A 20,436-nucleotide genomic window follows, 5' to 3' on the forward strand; every position below is an offset into this window, starting at 1 on the left:
GTGCTCCTCTGTTCGACCAGAGCGTTGTGGAGAGGGTGAGAGCCATGCTGAAGTATTGCCCGCACCTTCGACAGCATCCTCCTGTCTGACACTGCTGTCAAAGGGTCCAGCTCCACCCCCACAACGTCACTGGCCTTTCTGATCAGCTTGTTGAGTCTGTTGGCATCGGCTACTCTCAGTCTGCTGCCCCAGCACACCACAGCAAACAGAATAGCACTGGCCACCACAGACTCCATACCCACTGGTAGCTTTGCCACCTTCTACCTATGCCAATCCTCAATGCCTATGTGCAGTTTCACATAGACTGACCACGTCAGTGAGTAGAAAAACGTGGGACAGACAGAATGACTGACTGACAGTTTCCGTGATTATGTACAGCATACCATACCATGACTTGAACCCAAAACATTTGGCCACAGGGGGAGCCACAGCAATCGGTTGCATTTGAGCCATTTTTAAGCAGTTTTCTGTTGTTATAGCGCCACCCAGTTGCCAATTAGAGTTAAATCTCTCCAGTCACCTTGAGGTGCCCTGTTCTACATATCTACCAAGTTTAGGAAAAATCGATATGGCGGTTAAGCCTAGATAAGAAATTAGCTCTCTAGCGCCCCCATTTTGTTTGATGGGGTAAATAATGGAGGGGTCCCCTCAGATTATGTGTGGTCATATGCCTACAAAGTTGTGTGGTGATCGGTGAAACCCTTGAGATGTTATACACCTTTATGTGATGAGCCACGCCCTCCGCAATATTCATTGCCTTATAGAAGCTCAGTTTTAGTAAGTTTTCCAACTTTTGCCAAGAGGGAACTTTAGATATTGGTCCCTAGATTATGTTCACCGAGTTTCATGCAGATCGGTCAAACTTCCTAGGAAGAGATCGATTTTAAGTGTATTTCAAAAAATTCAAAATGGCGGAAAATCTGTATAACCAGAAGTTATGGGTTCTTGAGGCAAATGTGTTCCTCATGAGGAGAGGCATCTCTGTGCAAAGTTTCATGTCTCTACGACATACGGGGCATGAGATATGCCCATTCAAAGTTTGCAAATTCAATTGGTTGCTATAGCGCCCCCCTTTGGCCAACTGATGTAATATTGCTTCATTCGCATCCTAAATTTTTTTTCTTTTGCATGGTCATGTGACTCAGTCACCAATTGACTCACACTGCTGTGATTTACAAGCTGCGTCAGTCAGGTTGATTTACAATTAAGCGCACCTGTGCATGCTGTTGTATTGTTTGCCAGAGCACACTGAAGAAGGGCCAGACCCGAAACATCTGTGTGGCAAAATAAAATTTAATAAACTTGGAGTGCTGTTCCTCTCATCTTTTTGAATTCATTCGCGTCCTCCCATGACCCTCTACCACTGTGCCAAATTTCACATGGATTGACCAAGTCAGTGAGGAGAAAAATGTGGAACAGACACACACACACACACACACACACACAGTTTTTGTCATTATATAGTAAGATTACTGGCTGTGTGATTTCAGTGCAGCGTTCAGTGAAGTAATGGCTTTGGAGTAATATTTTTGTGCGTGTTTTAATTGTCAGATAGCATCTGCCTGAGGGCAGAAGGTCAAACAAATGGTGGGCAGGGTGACATGAGTCCTTCAAGATGTTTGTTGATTTCTGGAGGCAGCTGGAGGTGAAAATGTCTTCCAGGGCAGGTGGGGGTGTGTTCGTTAAAATCCAAAGCGTTATAGCTAAACTCATAATCAATTGTAAAAACATGACTAGCACTTCAGAGTATGTTCAAAAGCATGTTTGTTAACCTCCATGACCGTATAATAAGGCATTAAGTATATTTACAGGAGGTATCGGATCATATTGTCAGGATTTGATTACATTGCTCAAATTTGGGTGCGGCTGAGCTAATTCAGATTCAGATTCAGCATACTTTATTAATCCCCGGGGGGAAATTGTTTTTTTTCCAAATACAGCATAGAAATACAGCATGAATGGAAACAAGAGATAAAGATGAAGATATAAATAAGATACTAAAATAGACAATGAAATAAATAAAATAAAATATTAAAGTAGACATTAAAATAAAATAAAATAAAATAAAATAAAATATTAAAGTAGACATTAAAATAAAATAAAATATTAAAGTAGACAATAAAATAAAATAAATAATAAAATAGTAAAGTAGACAATCTGAAATATATACAGTATACAATGAAATGGTTGTAACGTTATAAATGAAATAAGAATAAGTAATTATATTGTGTGTTTTGTTTTATAAATAGCCAAATGAGTCCGATCATCAGAGGGAGGAGTTGTACAGGACAGTTCGGCTCCACCTACACCTCATGTAGAAGCATTAAGTCAGGAGAGGAAGGATGAGGGTGAAATGGATACATTTCAGCACAACAATACTTTCCTAGCAATATCAACAAGGTTTTTTTTGCGGACTGAGATCCAAAAACACACCTCTGACCTGTGATATTACTCTGTTAGCTACTACAATCCACAATCTAACATTTGGGAGTGGTTTTATAGGATGGACAGGGTTAAATAATCATATTTAATTGGATAAATTTAAATAACTGATGTTAAGGTGCTATCAAAAACATTCTAATGATTTTAAATAAAGTAAACACAGTGGGAAGTTGTGCATAATGGCACTGTGCTTTGATGTGGCCCTTCTCAAAGGTTGCAAATTTCTCAACATATCTGTCCTGCTCTCCTCAGATGGCTGCCAACATTTCATTTACAGATAAGACGACATTATTATGTAGTTGTGGACAACAGAAAAAATGCTCTTAACCTCGTACAAAGAGTGTTTCTCTTACCACCACCTGCAGAGTCTTCACAATTCCATCACTGATATCTTGGTCTTTCACAGCTGCTTTAACCTCAATGCGGTATTGTCCTTCCCTTGTGGGAATAAGAATGAAGGGTACAGACCGCGTAGTTTTGGCCCCAACTTGAACCTCCTTGCGATATTTCCCACGCTTAGAAGCAGCACTGCACACATGTGTCTCCTCAATCAGATCCACACGTACCTTGAAAATAAAACAGAGACACAGAAGGGGAGGTACTGTAAAAGTAGCTGATAAAAGATGGTCAGCTACCATGGGCGGATTATGAGATGATGGGCTCCTGGGCACGGACATGAAAAATGCCCTCCTACATAGGAGCAAGCCACTCACAGTTTGTTATGGTTTATGTCTTTTTTTGTTGTTGTTTTGTATCTCTTTGTATTTTCTGTGCATCTTTTTGTGGTATTGTGTCTCTCTGGGGTAATTTGGTGTCCTTTTTGGTCACTTTGTGCTTCTGAGGATATTTTGTGTGTCTTTGTGGTTGTTTTGCCCCTTTTGTAGTATTTGATGTCTCTTTGAAGAGATTTTGTGTCTTTCTTTGGTTGTTATTCGTCTCTTTGTGGTTGTTTTGCCTCTTTTTGCAGTTATTTTGTGTCTCTTTGAAGAATTGTGTCTTTCTTTGGTCATTTTGTGTCTTTGGTTGTTTTGGCCCTTTTGTAATTATTTTGTGTCTCTTTGAAACAAGGTTGTGCATTTCTTGGGCCATTTTGTATCTCTATGGTTTATCCCCTTTTGTAATTATTTCATGTCTCTTTAAAGTAATGTGTCTTTCTTTGGCTGTTATAGGTCTCGTTATGGTTGTTTTGCCCCATTTGTTGTTATTTTGAGTCTCTTTGAAGTAATGTGTCTTTCTTTGATCATTTTGTGTCTCTCTGTGGTTGTTTTGCCCCATTTTGTAGTATTTGATGTCTTTTTGAAGTGATTTTGTGTCTTCCTTTGGTCATTTTGTGTCTTTCTGTGATTGTTTTGCCCCTTTTGTAGTTATTGTGTGTCTCTTTGCAGACACCCAGGGGCCTGTGCATGGTAGGCCCATACAGTAATCATCCATGTCAGTTACACATATACCTACACTTTCCACGGAGTGGATCAGATTCCGACAATGTCACACACTTTTTGTCATTACCTCCAGTAACAATAATACTATTCTTGCCAGATTAGTGATCCAGTTCCTGTACTGACTGAAGAATGCAGAATTAACCGAATCTACTAAAAAAAGTCACATTGTTTTGTGAGACAGGCCTATACATTAGTTCCATTCATCCTCTTTTTAGCAACCTGTCGTATCATAGTCTAATATTTTCTATCCTCTTGCCCTGAAGTGGTTCATGAAAAATATCCAGTATGCTTAAGCTCGAATGATTCAGACTTACAGTAGAAATATCGGGGCTGTAGTTGTGGATGACTGCTTTAATTTCCAGCTGCTCTCCACGAACAGCAGAGTAGGGCAATCTGAGATCAATGAAGAAGTTCTTCTTGACAATTATCTCTAATGGTTCAGCCACACAAATACCTTAAAAACAAACAAACAAAAAACAAACAAAACAACAACAACAACATAAAAACAAGGCATGAATCAAGGACAGAAAGGGTAGCTGGGTGAGGAACAGACTAATGGAAATAGAGAAACCATGGAATGTAGTTTGGGCTCTTGGTTTTGAGGTTTGTAGCGCAACTAAGACACAAGACATTTAATTCATTGAATCCTCACCGAGAGTTCTTGACAGACTGATGCCAGTGAACTGCCAGGTTGTGATTGAGTCTTGCAAAGGAACACTTTTTGTCACTGATGTGGTGTCACTGAAACAAAGAATAATACTTTTAGAGGTGAAATTAAAGCTATCAAAGTATTTTTTGTATAGGCTTCAGTTAACTCACCACTTAGGTTTACTATCAGGGCAAGGGGGCAGTGTGATATCTGACCACAGCCAACTTTCAGGGAATTTGGTGCGAGAAACAATTTCATTGCTGTCCATGTAACTGTCATCCTCTTCACCTAAAGCGTCATTAAAAAGGTTATTATACTGATTGTTTACTGTTTCTACCAGTATGACCACCAGTAACTACCCAGGGCTTCAACCTATCCCTTGTCCCCGTCTCTTACTTCGAGCCAGTCGCAGGCTATCCTCCTTCATCTCAGCTCGCTGGCTTTCCATCTCCTTGCAGCAGCGCAGGAAGGCCTCAACACAGGCTGCACCATCATTGATGTACTCGCTGCGCCTCTCACAAGTGTATGGAACGGGGGTTTCCCTCATGCCATCCAAACAACAGTCACGTTGCAGTTGGTCCAAATATTGACTCGCTGGAAAGAAAAGGGGTTGTGGGGGAGAGACAGAAGAAAGAAGATATGGAGCACAAGCAGTGTCGCCAGATTGGACTGACCAAAAATAGCCCAATCAGAGGCTAAAACCTGCCTGATCATCACAACAGTAGCCAAATCTGGTGAATCTGGCCAAACCATGGTGACAACAATGAAAAATTCATAGAAGATAGTGCTAAAAGTTTTCATATGGACAGATGTACTGTAGACCTTTACAAGACTTTTATCACAGAGTGATGATAGGATAACAAAGTGAAATTACATTTGGTTAACAGTCATTTTGTATCAAGCTAAGCCTGCTGTACATAGTGCCCTTGTAATGTCAATCATACTACTCGCTTGAGGATTTACTACTATTTACTATGACAGCATCCATTAACCATTCAGTCTACAGTGTCAGTGAGTGCCCACTGATTAGCTTCCTTCACAGATGGAGTTGCCACTTAACCTCTTCAGTTACTTGGTACTGAGAGTGGTGCTCAGCAGCCACCGGCATGCGAGGCCTGTCAGGCGCAGTCCAAGTTTAGACACCAGCAATGGTGGGATCACTGCAAATGTTTTGATGTGTGCTTCGCCACCATTAGAGTGAGGCAGAACTTGAGGCCAATAACGCAGAGACCTGCTCTGACTGTCAACATGCCACCACCTCCAGTCATCCCCTCTGAGACAACAGCATCATCTGCAGATAATGACATATCTCTTCTGTGCCCAGTACTTCAGTGTCCTGGGATTTTACGGCCCAGCTTGCCCAGCTCAGGCGGCTTTTGTCTTGCCTGCTCTCATCAGATGCATTGAACAACTATTTGCTTTGATGATGGAGTTGCTGGTAAGACCATATTCAGGAAACGCATTGCGATATGGTGTTGTGGGTGGATATCTCAAGCCTACAGGCGGCCAGGTAGGGATCCTCCCTCTGTGTTTGGCGCACAGTCTATATGCAGTGTGGCAATCTTGGCAGCCTTGTTTTGATGAGTGAGTGTTGAGGACATATGAAAGCATTGTGGTCTACGCCCGGTCTGTTCATATAATTCTATCTCTTAGACATGTCGGGCACCTTTTCAGGGTCTGTGCTCGCTGGAACAACACAGGACAGGTGAAAAGGGTTGGGTGTCTGTCAGCTGTGTTGCACCTGACTCCAATCTGCGCATGATACACCTACATCTTTTCATGCTCCTTGATGACCCAGGAAATGTGGTGTGCAGTGTGTCTAGTGCTTGTCTTTTGACCCTTGCAAGTTAAGGTCATGGCTCCACCCAGTTCAGTTCCATACTTTCTGGGTTGGCGGGGGCCCTCTACTTCTTCACTTCAGCTGCCAGGTTACAAAAAAGTAGGCAGGCTACAGCAACTAACCTTCTACAGACATTGCAGAGAGCCTGACCTGAGTGACATGAGATGTTTAGAGATAGTTATTCAGTAGTTTAAGAGTGTTTTTCTTACCCAAGCTAGTTGTTACATCTATTATAGTCGTGGCTCGTTTTCTCCTGCTGAGGGCCGGACATTTCAAATCTGGAAACACAAGGCAGAAAAAAAATCTTTCACAGAACCCAACAGAGTGGGACCTATACTTGATTTCTGATTTGTACAACTTACATTAAGCTCTTAAAATGTGTGGTAATTTTAACAATTGGACATATGGACAGGGTGTGAGGAAATGAATCTTCAATTGTCCTTCGTATTAACTGGACTGTTAAAACATAGTGCCAGGTTTGGAGATACAGTATCTCACATAAGTGAGTACAGCCCTCCCATTTTTGCAAATATTTCATTTTATCTTTTCATGGGACAACACTATAGAAAAGACACTTTGATATAGTAGTATAGATTTACCTTCCTCTGAAAATTACTCAAAACACAGCCATCAACATCTAAACAGCTGGAAACATAAGTGAGTACACCCCACAGTGATCATGTCCAAATTGTGCCTAAAGTATCAATATTTTGTGTGCCAACCATTATTATCTAGCACTGCCTTAACCCTTTTGGGCATGGAATTCACCAGAGTTGTCTTGGTGCTCTGTCAGCATGTGTGGCACCTTGGTGAAAAGCACTAAGACAATTGTCCCTTGCCTACAGTCAAGTATAGTGGTGGCAGCATCATGGTTTGGGGCTGCATGAGTGCTGCCGGCTCTGGGGAGCTCGGTTCATTTAGGGAAACATGAATTCCAAGCAGAGCATGATCGCCCCTCTTCAGAAACTGAGCTGCAATGCAGTTTTCCAACATGATAATGACCCAAAACACACCTAGAAGATGACAACTGCCTTGCTGAGGAAGCTGAAGGTGAAGGTGATGGACTGGCCAAGTATGTATCCAACCCTAAACTCACCTGTGCACCTGTGGGGCATCCTCAAGCTGAAGGTGGGGTAGCGCAAGGTGTCTTCACATCCATCTGCTCCATGATGTCATCATGGAGGAGTGGGAGAGGATTCCTGAAGCAACCTGTGAGCTCTGGTGAATTCCATGCCCAAAAGGGTTAAGGCAGTGCTAGATAATAATGGTTGGCACACAAAATATTGACACTTTAGGCACAATTTGGACATGTTCACTGTGGGGTGTACTCACTTATGTTTCCAGCTGTTTAGATGTTGATGGCTGTGTTTTGAGTAATTTTCAGAGGAAGGTTAATCTATGCTACTATACAAGCTGTACACTGACTACTTTAAGTTATATCAAAGTGTCATTTCTATAGTGTTGTCCCATGAAAAGATATAATGAAATATTTGCAAAAATGGGAGGGGTGTACTCACTTATGTGAGATACTGTATATCTCAGACATATATGGTACGCCTTAGCCCCGAGCCCCAGACATTAAAAACACCTTTAAAAAAGTAAACAGTAATGTGTTGCTCAGAAAACAGTGTCTGCATTGCTAAATTGGAAAAGATAAAATGATTTGTTTGGGTGAACTAACCCATACAAATGTAGTCCCTCTGTTGTCTACTGGATTTGTACCCCTAAACCTAACTTAACTGATATTTCAGCCACTTGAGAGCAAGGGGGAAAAAGCTGTAAACATAATTCTGCCATATTAGCACCTGTACCAACTCCTGGAGAAAATGTCTGGTTCTTTAGTTGCTTAACCACCTCGCTTTGTTATTTGGTGCTGGGCAGGAAGTGTACAGTGGATTTTAGAGCACTTGCACTGAGAACAGCTGCCTGCTGCTTGAAATAACCCAGATAAGCATGGTGAGAGTGAGCCAAAACGGTGCAGGCAGGCAGTACAACCAAAACAAAATATGAGCAATTTTACTTTATTTACAGAGGTAGTTTTACATGCATATAGTGAAAGTACACAAACCGCACACAGTGTGCTTTGGCTCAAACAATTTACTTTGACAAAGAAAACCTCAAGGGTCTATGCACACTAGGGCTGTCACTTTTATTTTGTAATTTGACTGTTTGTTTGAACATAGTTCATTTTTAACTGTGATGACATGGTTAAATTTACAGCTATATGAGCATAAAGACTGTTAGTTTACAGTCTAGTAAAGTGCAGCAGACTGTTTATAAGCCAGCAGGCCGTTTTAAGTAGTTTGCCTTGTGATCCAGCAGAGGGCAATCTAAAGCCCTCTTGACTTACCAGTAAATGAAACTTAAGCAAAGAGGCCAATGTTGTTGTTTTCTATGAAAATGGAGGACAGTGGCAAGTTAAGCTGTCCTGAGTGGACAATCAAGGCATGAAAGCATTCAAGAAGCATTGTGTGGAAGTAATTTGGGTTCTACATTGTAGATGGAAAAGTAACTAACAAAGACACAGCTGTTTGTCAACTTTGTACAAAACAGCTACATATCTTACTCTACAAGGACAACAAATTGTCAGACTCATCAGCAACATTAACTTGCCACCCGAGCGAGACAGCGAAGGCACCACAGACGAGCAGAGCAACGGCCAGTTTACAACCTTGTCAGACCGCCTACTATTTGACACACTTCATCAAGTATCTTGCCAGAAGCTTGTAAAAATGCTATCACCACCAAAATAGCATGATATACATGCAAGGATATGCAGCCGATTATGATGGATATGGAGCCATGATTCCAAGTCACATTACACTCTTAAAAACATAGTGCAACTGTATGAAACAACAAAAGACAACATAAAGACTATACTAAAGGATACGATAGTCGCTCTTACCACAGATAGATGGACATTGCTGGCCACACATGCTTAGTTACAGCTCACAGTATTTCAGATTCATGGGAACTTTACAATTATGTTTGGTGTACTAAGGGGCTGAGAAGAAGCCACACATATGTCCATATTGCATTATGTGAACACCATATGCATAAAATAACTGATAATGTAACGTTAATGAACTGTTGACAACATTATTTTTTCAGGGGTGGGGGAGTGGGGGGCATTCACATTAATTTGAATAAATGATGTGTCATTTAAAAATCATTTGATCTTGATTTTTGGGAAAAGTGACAACCCTAATGGACATTTTATTATTGATATTTTATTGGTACAGCATTTAAGCCCAAGGAGAGCATGTTCAGGGCAGTATTTGCTTTTTTGACAGGTTGCTGAAGCAGTCAAACTCAGCTATGGTTTTTACAATAGAAAAAAGAATGTGAGTGGAGAGTGTCATATTATCACCTTCTCTGTGGGGAGTCCCGGAAGCTGTGTTGGACTCAAACAACAGCCCAGCATCGTAGAACACACTCATACCATCCTTCCCTCCACCTGGTGTACACCCTGTGTCATATGTCTCTACCATCTCCCACACCTGAGGAGGGTGGAAGTTATCACACATATAGAAATAGAGACAGATAAGGCTTGGGGTTAAGTTATATTTGGAAGATAGTGTGTTGTCCTAGGGTTTGCGGTTTGATCCTTGGCTGCACCAAATGTGCACATGCCAAAGTGTTTCTCAGCAAGAGAAAAAACAACAACAAAAAAACAATTTTCAAAAATAAAGAATAAATAAAGAAATTGCCTTTTTTTGGTTGAGGCGGTGCTTGTTGTTTAGGACATAGACGCCTTTGTCAACTGCCACCAGTCCAACTGTGGCTCCTGGATCTCCGGTGACCTTCAGGTTAAATATTTTGCGAGGCATATAGGTTGTCTTGCGTTCTGCTGGTTCCAGTTTTAACTGAGAGAGGAGGCATATTTGTATTTGTGAAAAATACAGTTATTTTTATTGATTTGTTTGTGTAGGGTTATATTGTTCACCTACTTTAACTCTGCTATACTGGTGTGGTGTGTCTTACCGAGCCCATGCAGGAGTCCTCTGCATCCACCCAAACAGAGTCTGATACCACTTCATTTTCATCTGTATGGTAGTAGGCTATGATACGAAATGACGGCAGCATGTTTTTGGTAATGGTGACTATCATGGATATCAGCATTTGACCTTTTGTCTTGTAACGGTAGTGTTTCACCAGCTGACCTCTGCTCAGTACCTAGGGACACAGATCAGTACTTAGCCAACAGCAGGTTGCAGGTAGCAACGCAAACACTCAAGCATATGCACAAACGCACACAGTGTAAAACATCTCTCACCAGTGCTGTGATGTCTTTTTCTGTACTTGCTGGCCTTTTGAGGTTGAGGCTGATTTTCAGGTTTTCTCCCAATGTTACTTCAGCTGTATCCACACCTGCAGTAACAACATTCCAATTAGCAATACCACAAAATAGTGCTAGAGATACAGTACAGGCCAAAAGTTTGGACACACCTTCTCATTCAATGTGTTTTCTTTATTTTCATGACTATTTACATTGTAGATTCTCACTGAAGGCATCAAAACTATGAATGAACACATGTGGAGTTATGTACTTAACAAAAAAAGGTGAAATAACTGAAAACATGTCTTATATTCTAGTTTCTTCAAAATAGCAACCCTTTGCTCTGATTACTGCTTTGCACACTCTTGGCATTCTCTCCATGAGCTTCAAGAGGTAGTCACCTGAAATGGTTTTCCAACAGTCTTGAAGGAGTTCCCAGAGGTGTTTAGCACTTGTTGGCCCCTTTGCCTTCACTCTGCGGTCCAGCTCACCCCAAACCATCTGGATTGGGTTCAGGTCCGGTGACTGTGGAGGCCAGGTCATCTGCCGCAGCACTCCATCACTCTCCTTCTTGGTCAAATAGCCCTTACACAGCCTGGAGGTGTGTTTGGGGTCATTGTCCTGTTGAAAAATAAATGATCGTCCAACTAAACGCAAACCGGATGGGATGGCATGTCGCTGCAGGATGCTGTGGTAGCCATGCTGCTTCAGTGTGCCTTCAATTTTGAATAAATCCCCAACAGTGTCACCAGCAAAACACCCTCACACCATCACACCTCCTCCTCCATGCTTCACAGTGGGAACCAGGCATGTGGAATCCATCCGTTCACCTTTTCTGCGTCTCACAAAGACACGGCGGTTGGAACCAAAGATCTCAAATTTGGACTCATCAGACCAAAGCACAGATTTCCACTGGTCTAATGTCCATTCCTTGTGTTTCTTGGCCCAAACAAATCTCTTCTGCTTGTTGCCTCTCCTTAGCAGTGGTTTCCTAGCAGCTATTTGACCATGAAGGCCTGATTGGCGCAGTCTCCTCTTAACAGTTGTTCTAGAGATGGGTCTGCTGCTAGAACTCTGTGTGGCATTCATCTGGTCTCTGATCTGAGCTGCTGTTAACTTGCGATTTCTGAGGCTGGTGACTCAGATGAACTTATCCTCAGAAGCAGAGGTGACTCTTGGTCTTCCTTTCCTGGGTCGGTCCTCATGTGTGCCAGTTTCGTTGTAGCGCTTGATGGTTTTTGCGACTCCACTTGGGGACACATTTAAAGTTTTTACAATTTTCCGGACTGACTGACCTTCATTTCTTAAAGTAATGATGGCCACTCGTTTTTCTTTAGTTAGCTGATTGGTTCTTGCCATAATATGAATTTTAACAGTTGTCCAATAGGGCTGTCGGCTGTGTATTAACCTGACTTCTGCACAACACAACTGATGGTCCCAACCCCATTGATAAAGCAAGAAATTCCACTAATTAACCCTGATAAGGCACACCTGTGAAGTGGAAACCATTTCAGGTGACTATCTCTTGAAGCTCATGGAGAGAATGCCAAGAGTGTGCAAAGCAGTAATCAGAGCAAAGGGTGGCTATTTTGAAGAAACTAGAATATAAAACATGTTTTCAGTTATTTCACCTTTTTTTGTTAAGTACATAACTCCACATGTGTTCATTCATAGTTTTGATGCCTTCAGTGAGAATCTACAATGTAAATAGTCATGAAAATAAAGAAAACGCATTGAATGAGAAGGTGTGTCCAAACTTTTGGCCTGTACTGTATATATATTAAAAAAAAATCTTGTTCGGTAGTTTGGAAGCACTGCCACTACCAGAACCATCACTATCAGAGATTATTTCAGTTTGTACCTATGTGAAGGTAATTGTTGCTGGCAGTGCTGTATGGGATAGCTGTCATGTTGGCCGATGCTTGTCTTTCAGATGAAATTTGAGGATCCTTGGTCATGGCCTACAGTTGAACACACAGATGAACATATACACACAGTGACATAAAGTGATGTACATGACAAATTGCTAATCATAGCCTAGGTTGACTGTGCCTACACACACAACCACAAATTATTAGCTTGTCATAATACAATGAAGTGTTGTTCTTGAGTCTTTTTATAGTACTACATTGTTTCATATGCAGAGGAATCCATTTAATTGTGTAACAGTGAAAATGAGTCCCCTTTCCTCAACCTCGTGAATTAAGCTTCTTCAGAACCATGGCCTAATCCCATTTTGTATTTTTACCCCTACCACTAGTTTCCAAGTGCCCCTTTGCCCCTTGGAAAATAGTTGGGATAGTGCTTGAAATCTTCTGTGAAGTGTGACAGCCCTTCAAGACCCTAATTAGTTATCAGTAGTTGTTGATAACAACAGTCCCTCTGTCTACAGTCTCCACTCTGTAGCCTCACTCAATGTCCAACAGCACTTTCTGATTAGTTAGACATCATGAGAAACAGACTATCACCACCGAAGGCTGCCATTCCACAGAATGTGGTGATAGGTCGCTTTTTCACCAAGGTAAGAAAAAATCCTTACCATCACAACCCTACCCTGACCTGCAGCAGATAGAATATATTTCTTGGGCTGCTGTTTTTATGGATTCTGCATCACTGGCTTGCTAGGAGCAGCCATCTGAGGAGGTAGCTGCCAAGGGACTTTGAATGTCTGCACACCAATTGGCTGGGCCTCAAAACGGGTGAATGTGTGGCAAGCACAAGCCAAGCTGCAGAGCTTCTCCTTTTATGAACCGACAATAGTGCTGAAGCCATAGGATTAAGTGTTAAGTTTTTTTCCATGTCTGAAAGCCCATCTGGCCTCTTTTGGAGGATGAAAATGCTAGGGGCCCTTCACACTGCCTGACATGTTGCTCTGGTGAGATGATTGTGTGTCTGGTCAGTTGACAGTCCAATATTCACTAATAACCTACATTTGATAAATGTACTAAAAGAGAAAATGTCAATGCATAAATAAAAATCTGAAGAATTCTCAACACTTACTGTCACTGTCAGTGTTGCAGGATTTTCATCAGTATTGATGGAAAGCCTTGCCATGCCATTGGCTGCAGTGCGGCCCTCTACCTCACCCGGATTCACCTCCACTATAACACCTTCTTTTGGTGAGCCGTCAGGGTTCACAACTTCAACCTGCCATCAGAGAAACAGTGAGAATACTTGCAAACTAATGAAAGCAAGTTTAAAGGCACTATGTGTAACAATTTCAGTTGTTCTTTGAGACAAACAAATTTTGCAGTCAAAAGTGTGTCCTCCTAGCACATGTATTTACCTCCATCAGCGTATCTAAATATTTCCGTAAGCTCCGAAATTCTCATTTACATATACATTGCGACCAGTGTCTCATCATGTACGTGCGCCTTCTTGAAAATACAGGTACATACAGGGACATACTTGAGAAATACGGAATCGCCTTTCGTGTTTTCACTTGTCAGTTTCCGATTTTCCGGCTGCAGGTAGAGTGACGAAAAGCAGCAGCAGCAAGCAGGCTAGTCACAAGTGTCGGTGCATTTGAAAAAAGGCAAAAAGGCAACATGACCGGCGATTTAAAAAAACGAGGGTCAACATCAGGGTAGCCTTTCCCAGGTGGAGAGAGCTGCTGAAGGAGAATCACAGCTAACAGTGGTTAACAGCTGTTATCGACCAGTGCCGCTAACAGCTGTTAGCCACTGTTAGCGCTGTTGGTGCTGTTAGTGGCGCTGGTCACTAACAGCTGTTAGCAATGCAGTGTTGCGAGGTGAGGGATGAGGTGTGTGAGGTTGAGCCACTTGTCAGTTGTCAAAAGAAAAGACGTGATTGGTTTGTTTCGATTTACACCCGCCCCAACAGTCCTACATTGTAAACACAGCCAGCATGGTGAGGAGGGGGTTTGTCAACTCGCGTCACGTGTGTCTGTGTAGGAGCCTGAATGAATACTCCATGTAGTATCAGATGACATGGTTTCATCAATGTTATCATAGCTTTTTGGTACACAGCAGTTACCGTTGTTGCAATACGCGTTTGAAACAGTGAGGCGCTAGAGTGCGCTATCTGTTTGAATGCAATATACGATCTCAACACTAGATGGGAGAAATTCCTACACAGTGCCCGTTTAAGGAAGATCTAATACTATTATGAAAATACCATAATCATCTGCAAACTGCAGTACCTGTAATGAAAGAGCAGTCATATAAGTCATATTTTTATATGACTGATATATGACCTTAACCGTACTGACATTTAAGCAATTTACCAATAGGCTAAAGGACATTGCTGATTAAATTTTCTCTGCAAATATGTTATGACTGACATAATAGTGATTTCTGGTTTTCTAGTTTTTCTCAGAAAACCCATCTGTTTCATATCTTTGAAGAGATTGCCATTTATATCATAATCAAGATCCATGACAGATGCAGTCATGGTGGTAATAAGTGAAACAATGAAAGTTAAAAAAACAAAGAAAGTTTTAAAACTCAACAACATTCGAGAGGAGATTTATATCACATGAAAGACTACCACATCAATAAAAAGAAAGCCCGGTCTTTTATTGGTTATGAAAAATGTATTTGATATAGTCCTGTGTGGAGGACTGTGAAGGAACCCTACTGTTATTCTAAACTCATATGTGCACTTTACCGCAACATCAAAGGACATCCCTGGTTTGAAGTATTTGGGCGTTCTCTTGAAGTAGATGGTATAAGGTGATTGGACAATCTTGATACCTCTCAACTCTGCCTCCACCATTTCACTACCTGTAAGAAGACACAGTATCATGAACATGTACATAAGAAGATGCAAAGATGCATGCAAACACTAATTATTAAGTACAAGCATTTTTACTTATCTTTCCTCCGGTCTTGTTTAGCTTACTTCTAACCATGTAATTGAAATAAATAGTTCAGTTAATTTTTATTTAGATCACACTTTCTGTAACTAACTTCTCTCTACTTTACTCTTTACATTTCAAGCTGTATTTCTGTATGTTATTTCACTAAACAAGCATTTATCCTTTATTAAACATTGACTAATAGCTGTAAAAAAAATGCAGTAATATATTTTAAGTATGCATAAAGTGCATGTTTAAAACTCTAACGTTAGCACAGAAAAAGTGTACTTAAATACACTTAATTAACATAATGGTTTAAAATGCATAGTCAAATGCACACTCTGTAAATGCAGGGAAGTATGTATTGACTTTTATTCATCACTAATGAACATGAAAGTGTAGTGCTAAAAGTACTGAAAATAAATGCCATTTTAGCATAGCACACACACACCCTTGTACTTCTTTCTTTATGAGGACCGTCATTGACATAATGCATTCTCTAGCCCCTTACCTTAATCTAAACCAATAACCACAGAACCAAGTCTTAACCTTCAAACAGGCATTTGAAGAAGCAAGGACTGGCTGAAATGACATTACTCTGTTGGTGGTGTGCTTCGGTCCTCACTATGTAGCAAGGGGACACACACACACACACACACACACACACACAGTCTGCTTCTTACCACTCTCTGTCAGCACACCAGCAGCTACATATATGGAACTCCCCACCAGGTCGAAGATGTTTGGGAAGCTCTTTGTGATGTACTCTTTCTTCAGTATGACTTTTCCTTCACCGTCCTTGATCTAATGTGACATATAATGAAAATGCATCTTGAAATACAGCAAGTGGACAGTTGCTAGGTACTAAATTTACTTGCAGATTTTGTGTCATTGATAAAAGGCCAAGCTGTAAAGACAGTGGAGGTCTGTGCTTGTCTTTTTTCATGTGTTTTAATGCATGGCTGCAAAAGATAAAGAGCATGAGGACGACAGATAAACACAGAAAAGATTAAATGACTGATAGACAGATGGTGATAGAGCAAATGTGTGAGCACTAACCGGCACTCTCTGAAGGGAGCTGGGCAAGCTCGTTTTATGACCCCCATGCACAATCCCAAATACCCCGTAGGCCATCCCATCTACGTTTTCACCAAAAAGATACCTAAAAACACAAATACTCATAAGCAGTTTGTTTATTTCATAATAAGCCAAAACAGAAATGGTACTAAAATGGTACTAAATGGTACTAAAATGGTTACAGTTAAGTGTAACTACAAAAAATTACCCTGACAGCTTAACAAGAAGAAACCCCCCCCCCCCAAACTTAAAGCAAACCTTTCTACTTAATCAGTCTACAAATCAAACCTTGTCTCTAAAGTCACAAAAAGAAAATATTCACTTACGTAGCTTTGATATCAACAATTAGTTGTCCACTGTCCACATAGAAGAAGGGGTTGTCAATCGTCAGTTTAACCTCAAAACTGGGCAGCACTGAAAAATGAAATGCATTTTATTGGCTCCAATCAGGCAGAAAGTAAAGACAAGTTGTATATGTTTTTAATAACAGATTAAGGGATAAAGAAGACCTTTGCTATGACTCACCATATTCTTTGACCTCAAATTCTGCAGAGTAAGTCAGCTGTGGTTTGTTGTGAAACCTTGCCACCACTTTCCACAGTCCGAAACTACACACAGACACACACACACACACACACACACGTAATTAGCCTATGTCTTATACATGAACCTAAATTCTCAATACTTTCGATGCAGTCTTCATAGTAGTGTATATGCAGCGCCAACACTTGACTACACTCTTTTTTTTTTTTTTAAGATATTTTTTTGGGCATTTTTAAGCCTTTAATTGATAGGACAGACAAGCATGAAAGGGGGAGAGAGAGAGAGAGTGACATGCAGCAAAGAGCCACAGGCTGGAGTTGAACCCGGGCTGCTGCAGCAGCAGCCTTGTCATTGGGGCGCCTGCTCTACCACTAAGCCACCGACGCCCCAACACTTGACTACACTCTTGCAAGACTACTGACATCAACCTAAGCTGTATTTCGTGTTCAGAGATAATAGATAAATCTTAGCATGCTTACATGCTAGACTAAGATGTGAAGTAAACATGAAAGGCTACCTGCTAAACATCACCATGCTAGCACACCTGTAGACTCTTATTAATGTAATACAGTTGAATCACCTATGCATGCAGGACACGGAAATTCATCACTAAAACGGACAAATTTATTCAACCTTAAGGAACTGAAATAAAAACAAACAAACAAAAAAGAAAAAAAGCATACCTGACAATTTCAGTGAGCTGGTAATCTCCAGAGTGCATCCCTGATTTCAGAGAGACCAGATCAGTTGGTAAAATGATGCCGTCAGGGTTCTAAAATAAGACGCAATTCAGCAATGGTTTATTAAATAATAAAATGAAACAAGTCGTTTAGATCAGTGGTTCCCAGATGGTGGGCTGCAGTCTAAAAGTGGGTTGCAGGTCCATTTTGAATGGACCAAAAGTGACTTGCAAACTCACAAGTTTGTAAAAAGCACACTTTCTTTAGAAGTACAGTGAATTTCCAACATAGAACTTTTATTTTGAAGTGCCATTTCCTGCTGCAGAGTGAGTAAACAATTAACAGCCACTTAACAGAGACTGTAAACTAGCTTGATCTGGACCTTGTGGCTGGACCAGTCAGGAGCCACTGCTTTAGTGGTTACCGACCTCAGTGCCTTGTCACAATCACATTACTCAGATATGAGCAGGGGAATACTGTATTCGAGTACACCGATTTTGTATTGGTGGAAACAGCTGTTTCTCTGTTAAAATGACCAATGAGCGCCGTGGGGGGACTTGATTTGCCGATCAATACTATGGGCAGGGCTAACACTGTTATCTAGCTGTTGTCAAGCGTTGCGCCAGAACCAGTGAGGGGTGGCTAATAACAACATCTAGGCTGTTCTGAATTGACATTTCTTCTCCATTGCCTTCCATCGTAGTTTGTTTTACTTCACTCTACTCCACTCTTAAAATCATGATAAAACCAGTATGTTGGCATGGCTATGCATCAGTGTGGATGTGTGGATGTTTCAGAGGAATATGTTGGTCTCTAGTGATTGGTCAGGGAAAAATCGAATCCCCCTCTCCCATGGAAATTAGAGTGGACCTGATGTCAGACTGAAGATGGAAATGGAGTGTAATGAGTTGACAATTGACCCTTCGCTAAGCCCCGCCCCTTTGTGATGGTCTTTTAAGCTGTTGCATCGAGCATGGAGCCCACACTGTAACTAACTGCACTCCCTGAAGTAATATTATCACATTATTTGGAAAAACAAAAAAGCAAATTCCCAGAGAAGCAGACAGAGGGGTCTACAATATGTGTTTGAAGGATATATCCAGGCAAAAACAGGTAAAGGCAATAAATAGAGCTAAGCCCAATGTTCAGATCATAGTGTAAAGATGAACCACCACATCACCTGGTGATCAAGACAGAAGATAATGAATATTAAGGAAAAATTCATCAGTATCTAACCAGCTGTGTGTCATTGCAGTGTGTGCAGATGAACGGTGCTACCACCGCCAATGCCTGGACCTCCGCCACTGGATGGGCGGGGAGCTCCGGGGGAAGCCAAACCATGTGCCATCTGCACGCACTGCAATGACACACAGCTGGTTGAAAGTTGGCAAAGTTATCCTGCTTCCTTTCACTGGTTCCTGTAGAGCAAAGGTCGGTCTTTATTCACTGTTATAATCATTAACTAGCTAGCTAGCGACCCCTACACTTTTCAGGGTGTGATTTTGGTTTTGGAACACAGAAGAACTGTATATTTCCTTCCAACCTCGCCAGGTAATGAGTATCATTGATACTCGTGCCCCAGGCATAATATTTAGCTTAAAATCCACAAAACCAGCCTGAATATGACGGAAACCTGAAACTATTTGCTGTGTTGTTGTTGGATCCTTGTCAGAGTTGGTCGATACTATGCTTTGATCAGCCAGTCTGTGTTAGAGGGGCAGGACATGTGAAGGGTCAGTTCTATCAGGTAAGGTCTATCTGTCAGCTGGTTGGTCCACCACTTCAATCCAGTCTGAAATATCTCAACAACTTTTAGATGGATTGCCATGAAATGTTGTACAGATCAGCCAGAGGGATTCCTGGTGATTTCCTGACTTTCCTTTTGCACCACTGTGCAGTGGACATTTGTGGTTTGAGGTGAACATCCACTGGTTGGACTGTCATGAAATGTTAATTTCCTTAATTTTCGGTCTATATCTGACATCAGATCAAAAACACCAATTTGTCAGATATTTTGGTTTATAACCAAATACTTGCAAAAAATTGCCATCAGCCACAGGAGTGCTTTTCCTTTAGTGCTAATTTGTAAATGATAGCATGCTAACACCCTAAACTAAGATGAAAATTGAAGGTAAATGTTTGGAAATGATCTAAAATTCTATTGCATATAAAAGATAAAATACAATACCACAATCTCAATGTCAATAGAAGCATCAGCTTGGGTTTTGTTATCCCTCTCTACAGGCTCCATGCTGGGCGTCACTGCAAACATCCTGTAATGAACTGACAGAGAGACATTACTGTTCTCGTTAAAGTCTGAATGAAGCTTAAATTTATATATATAAAAAAAAAATATTAGGACAGAAGTGTTTTAACAAAGGTGGGTGTTTGTATTGAACTCACCTTTGCTGTTGGGGGTGTAGAGGGTCTTGTCTGTCTGGATGTAGATGTACCCGGACTGGAAGGACAGTAAGACAAGTTTCTCCAGCTCTATATCAGGGAACCGAGCCTTTATATAAACATACTGTTTCTTGTTGGGATCCGGACTGAAGTCTCCAGCAGGGATCTGAGAGACACAAGCAGTGTGTGAGGAGCAGGACGGATATATCGTGCATTTATAGATGCTAAATTAAAAATCTTGTTGTCTCCTCTCTTGTTTGTATCCATA

The 20,436-nt window shown here is 41.1% G+C and overlaps 1 protein-coding gene across 4 annotated transcripts in view; it reads right to left on the reverse strand.

The window, feature by feature from the left end:
- The window catches only part of LOC117254742 (complement C3-like), a 64,240-nt gene that overhangs the window by 41,356 nt on the left and 2,448 nt on the right, over positions 1-20,436 (reverse strand). For all 4 annotated transcript variants that reach the window (XM_078166638.1, XM_078166635.1, XM_078166639.1 and 1 more), the window contains exons 3-22: positions 20,172-20,334; positions 19,957-20,051; positions 17,772-17,860; positions 17,071-17,153; positions 16,872-16,959; positions 16,528-16,630; positions 16,152-16,272; positions 15,279-15,394; positions 13,650-13,796; positions 12,511-12,610; positions 10,647-10,741; positions 10,355-10,546; positions 10,081-10,236; positions 9,741-9,870; positions 6,580-6,648; positions 4,927-5,124; positions 4,701-4,818; positions 4,534-4,622; positions 4,196-4,335; positions 2,796-3,008 (exon numbers count right to left, since the gene is read on the reverse strand). In XM_078166638.1, the coding sequence (XP_078022764.1) occupies positions 2,796-3,008; positions 4,196-4,335; positions 4,534-4,622; positions 4,701-4,818; positions 4,927-5,124; positions 6,580-6,648; positions 9,741-9,870; positions 10,081-10,236; positions 10,355-10,546; positions 10,647-10,741; positions 12,511-12,610; positions 13,650-13,796; positions 15,279-15,394; positions 16,152-16,272; positions 16,528-16,630; positions 16,872-16,959; positions 17,071-17,153; positions 17,772-17,860; positions 19,957-20,051; positions 20,172-20,334 (2,505 nt within the window). The remainder of the gene's footprint in view (positions 1-2,795; positions 3,009-4,195; positions 4,336-4,533; positions 4,623-4,700; positions 4,819-4,926; positions 5,125-6,579; positions 6,649-9,740; positions 9,871-10,080; positions 10,237-10,354; positions 10,547-10,646; positions 10,742-12,510; positions 12,611-13,649; positions 13,797-15,278; positions 15,395-16,151; positions 16,273-16,527; positions 16,631-16,871; positions 16,960-17,070; positions 17,154-17,771; positions 17,861-19,956; positions 20,052-20,171; positions 20,335-20,436) is intronic.

Source organism: Epinephelus lanceolatus, chromosome 3, assembly GCF_041903045.1.
Source record: "Epinephelus lanceolatus isolate andai-2023 chromosome 3, ASM4190304v1, whole genome shotgun sequence".
Lineage (NCBI taxonomy): Eukaryota > Metazoa > Chordata > Actinopteri > Perciformes > Serranidae > Epinephelus > Epinephelus lanceolatus.